Source organism: Tupaia chinensis, unplaced genomic scaffold (genome assembly GCF_000334495.1).
Source record: "Tupaia chinensis unplaced genomic scaffold, TupChi_1.0 Scaffold000605_1, whole genome shotgun sequence".
NCBI lineage: Eukaryota > Metazoa > Chordata > Mammalia > Scandentia > Tupaiidae > Tupaia > Tupaia belangeri.
This window is the reverse complement of record NW_006160123.1, coordinates 1,918,961-1,923,136: the sequence shown is the minus strand read 5'-3', so window position 1 is coordinate 1,923,136 and position 4,176 is coordinate 1,918,961. Positions and strand designations below refer to the sequence as shown.

The 4,176-nt window shown below is 47.7% G+C and overlaps 1 protein-coding gene across 1 annotated transcript in view; it reads left to right on the top strand.

Moving 5' to 3' along the window:
• Window positions 1-4,176, top strand: part of TYRO3 (TYRO3 protein tyrosine kinase) — a 20,486-nt gene that overhangs the window by 12,046 nt on the left and 4,264 nt on the right. The window contains 3 exon segments of the mRNA XM_027775816.1: window positions 336-445; window positions 640-799; window positions 1,022-1,158. Coding sequence (XP_027631617.1) covers window positions 336-445; window positions 640-799; window positions 1,022-1,158 — 407 coding nt within the window.

Sequence of the window (4,176 nt, the reverse complement as noted above, 5' to 3'; positions counted from 1 at the left end):
AGAAGCCAGTGGAGCTGGTGGTGAGAGGAGGGCTCTGAGTTTGACTGCTTTTAAGCTAGCAGGCTGCCTCTTCTCTCACAAAGCCTTGCTGAGGATTTTAGGCTGGACAAGGACGTTTTCTGGGGAGGAGACTTCCAGGGCCCCAGGTTGGGGGTGTCTTGCTGCTCAGCTTTCTCTCAGACTTGCCCAAGCTTCCCTGCCTTGGGCAGGCCCTCTATGCCTGTTCTTTTCAGTGATTCTGAGGACCCTGTTAGTCTGTCTGGCCAGGAAACCCCATTCATCCTCTCCAGCTGGGCGGGCAGGCCCAGCCTGAGTTTGCCTGTCTGCCTTGCCAGCATCTGCCCCTCCAGATCCTGATCCGGTTCATGGTGGACATTGCCTGTGGCATGGAGTACCTGAGCTCTCGGAACTTCATCCACAGAGACCTGGCTGCTCGGAATTGCATGTATGAATCCCCGAGGACTCGGGGGTGGGAGGCAGCAGCTAACGTCAGGAGGAGCAAACTGATGGTCAGCTCCTGCCTGGGACAGTGTCTGCTATGCATGGGGACGGCTTGGGAGCAAAGATACTAAGGCTTTATTTAAAAGGCTGTCAGCACGGGGGAAGGCCAACCCTGTCCTCCTCCCATACTTCTCACAGGCTGGCAGAGGACATGACGGTGTGTGTGGCCGACTTTGGACTCTCGCGGAAGATCTATAGTGGGGACTACTATCGCCAGGGCTGTGCCTCTAAACTACCCGTCAAGTGGCTGGCCCTGGAGAGCCTGGCTGACAACCTGTATACTGTGCACAGTGACGTGGTGAGCAGGCTGAAAGAATGAGCCTTGGGCATGACACAAGTGATGAGGACTAGTGTGGGGTGGACCCTTAGGATCACTGAGGGTCTCCGTAGTTCTGCCCTCTGGGCTTTGGCTGCTCAGTTATGGGGTCCCTGAGCTTAGGATGTGCTTACCTCAAAACCATGGCTCTGCTGGGCCCAGGAAGTCCAGTGACATCCTCCCCCAACCTCAATTCTGTCCCAGTGGGCCTTCGGAGTGACCATGTGGGAGATCATGACTCGTGGGCAGACGCCATATGCTGGCATCGAAAATGCTGAGATTTACAACTACCTCATCAGCGGGAACCGCCTGAAACAGCCTCCGGAGTGTATGGAGGACGTGTAAGTACCCCAGGAAGGGGATTCCAGAAGGAAATGGGGATCGGGGCTGGGCTGATGGGAAGGACTGACCTGCACTCATGCATCCTGTTCATTTACCACCGCCCTGTTCCTTCTCGAGCGCTCCCCGTCCCACATGTTCTGCACCACTGTTTCACTTTCTTACCTTTCTTTTCCTTAAAGTGAGAAATCACCCCTCCACTCCACTATGGGGGCGGCCATGCTGCAGTCCCTTTTCTTCCATTCTCTCTCAGGACTTTGGGCACACACACACAAGCATCCCGCATAATGACAAGTCACTAGGTTCGGGACTTGAACTGTGGTCATCCATATGGGAATCCAGTTGCCATAACCACTATGCCACCTGTTGTCTCCCCCTTTGCTTTTAAAAAATTTTGGCTATAGGACGCAAGTGCTCATAAGAGTTTGGGCAGAGAATGTGAGAAATCACACTCCCGGGGGATGGTCCTGCTGCAATCCCTTCTTCATTTTCCTCTTGGGATTTTGGGCATGCATGCACACATACCTGGCGTGTTTTTCTGTCTTTCTTTCTTTCTTTCTTTCTTTCTTTCTTTCTTTCTTTCTTTCTTTCTTTCTTTTTTTATACATCACAACGAGGGAGGCTTTGTTCCAGGGATGCAAGGGTGGTTCAACATACACAAAACCATAAACATAATATATCATATCAACAGAAAGAAAGATTAAAACTATATATTCATATCAATTGATGCAGAGAAAGCATTTGATAAAATACAACATCCCTTATGATTAAGACTCTCAGCAAAATTGGCATAGATGGGTCATTTCTCAACACAATAAAATCTATCTATGAAAAACCCATAGCTAACATTATTCTGAATGGGAAAAAGCAGTAAGCTTTTCCACTAAAAACTTGTACCAGAAAAGGATACCCAGTTTCTCCACTCCTCTTCCATATAGTACTGGAAGTCCTTGCCAATGCAATCGGAAAAGAGAATAAAATAAAGGGCATGCAAATAGGAAAAAAAAGAGGTGAAATTATCTCTTTTTGTAGATGACATGATTGTATACATAGAAAATCTAATGGCATTCATGAAAAAAATTCCTGGAAGTAATAAATAAATACAGTAAATTTGCAGGATACAAAATCAACCTACAGAAGTCTGTAGCATTTCTATATACAAACAGCAAGCAGACCGAGATAGAACTGAAGAAATTAATTTCAGGTAGCATAGCCACAAAACGTATAAGATACCTAGGAATAAATCTAACCAAAGAAGCCAAAGATCTTCACAAGGAAAACTATGAAAAGCTAAAAAAAGTAAATTAAAAATGACACAAAAAAGTGAAAGGACATCCCATGTTCTTGGATTGGAAGAATTAATATAATAAAAATGGTAATTCTGCCCAAATTAATCTACATATTTAATACAATCCCAATCAAAGTGTCAGAGACATTCTTTTTTCTTCTTTTTTTTGGAGAGGTTTTTGCTATAGGGCACGTGCGCTCACCAGAAAGACAGAGACAGAGACAGGAAGCGAAAAATCACCCCCTGGGAGGATGGCCACGCCGCAATCCCTTCTCCTCCATTCTCCTCTCAGGATCTTGGGCACGTACGCACACGCGCCTGGCGGGAGTTTAAGCCACTGGGTCCAGGACTTGAACCACAGTCAACTATGTGGGAGTCCAGCGACATAGCCATTATGCTAACTGCTGGCCCTGAGACATTCTTTACAGATCTAGAAAAGACAATCATAGAATTTGTCTGGAATCATAAAACACCCTGTATTACCAAAGCCATCCTGTGCAAGAAAAGTGCAGTAGGAGACATCTCACTCTGAACCCAAAATATATTACAAAGCTGTAACAATCAAAACATTACGGTTTTGGCACTAAAACAGACATGTGGGCCAATGGAACAGAATAAAGACTCCAGAAACAAATCCCCAAAACATACAGCTGAGGGCTCTCCCGCAGGTCCCGGGGCCAGTCAGGGTAGAAAGCCTCCAGGATCTTCCACTTCTCTCTGGGTTCAGCCTCAGGGCTGTGAAACACTCCCCCCAGCCAGGGCTTCCTGGCATGTTTTTCGAGCCACCAGGTCTGGGACTCGAACTGCACCATGAGCCATGGGAGATGCAGCTGCTTTAACCACCACACCCCATGCTGGCCCTCCATGCTTTTTCTGTCACTCTTATTTTTTGGAGAGAACCAGGAACCCTAAAAGAAGGGTTTTTATTTTTTTTTTCCATGAGCAAGAAAAATGAAGACAGAGACAGGTATCCCAAACAAGGTCTTGATGCTGCGATCCACCCCCAGACTTAGCCAGCCCTGGGTCATGGGCACACACATGCCTGGTGCCCCGGGAGATCTCCAGATGCAACCCTGAACCTTCCCAAGGGGTTGGCTTTATAAAACATTACATTTTATCTCTGTGCCACTGATTGCCCCCCACCCCACCTTCTTGAGACCCCAGGTAGTCTAAGCAGCCCTCCTAGGCTGAGTTCTCCTTTCCCCTCAGGTAGGGCTGCACAGGGCATGAAAGAAGCTGGGCTGTTCCTCTGTCAGTCTCCTTCCTGGGCAGAGAAGTGGAGGGGGCAGGAGGCCCTTTTTTTGGTCTTGACCCTCTCTTAGAGTGCTGGGGAGCTAAGATGAGCTGAGATCTTGGGATAGAGGGACACTGCCTTCTTTCCTTTCTGCAAGCCTGAAACCACACTCCGTGTTATCAAGTATCGTTAACTGGGCGTTTTAGACATTCTTTCAGGGAAAGACGATGCTTGTCACCATTTGGTAGATGAGGAAATGGGATTAAATAGGTAAAGTATTGAATAACACGGCCAAGATCACACAGCTATTAAGTAAATGAGCGCTGGGATTTAAACCTGTATCTCTGTGATTTCAGAGTATACGTGCTCTTAACCCTGACGCCCATAGTGACCTGCCTGTCCTAGTCTTACTCCCCTCTCATTCAAGCCAGGGTCTCCCTGGGCCACCAAAGGACCTTTCCCTAGCATGCGGTGGGAGGGCATCTGTAGTGATTAGGG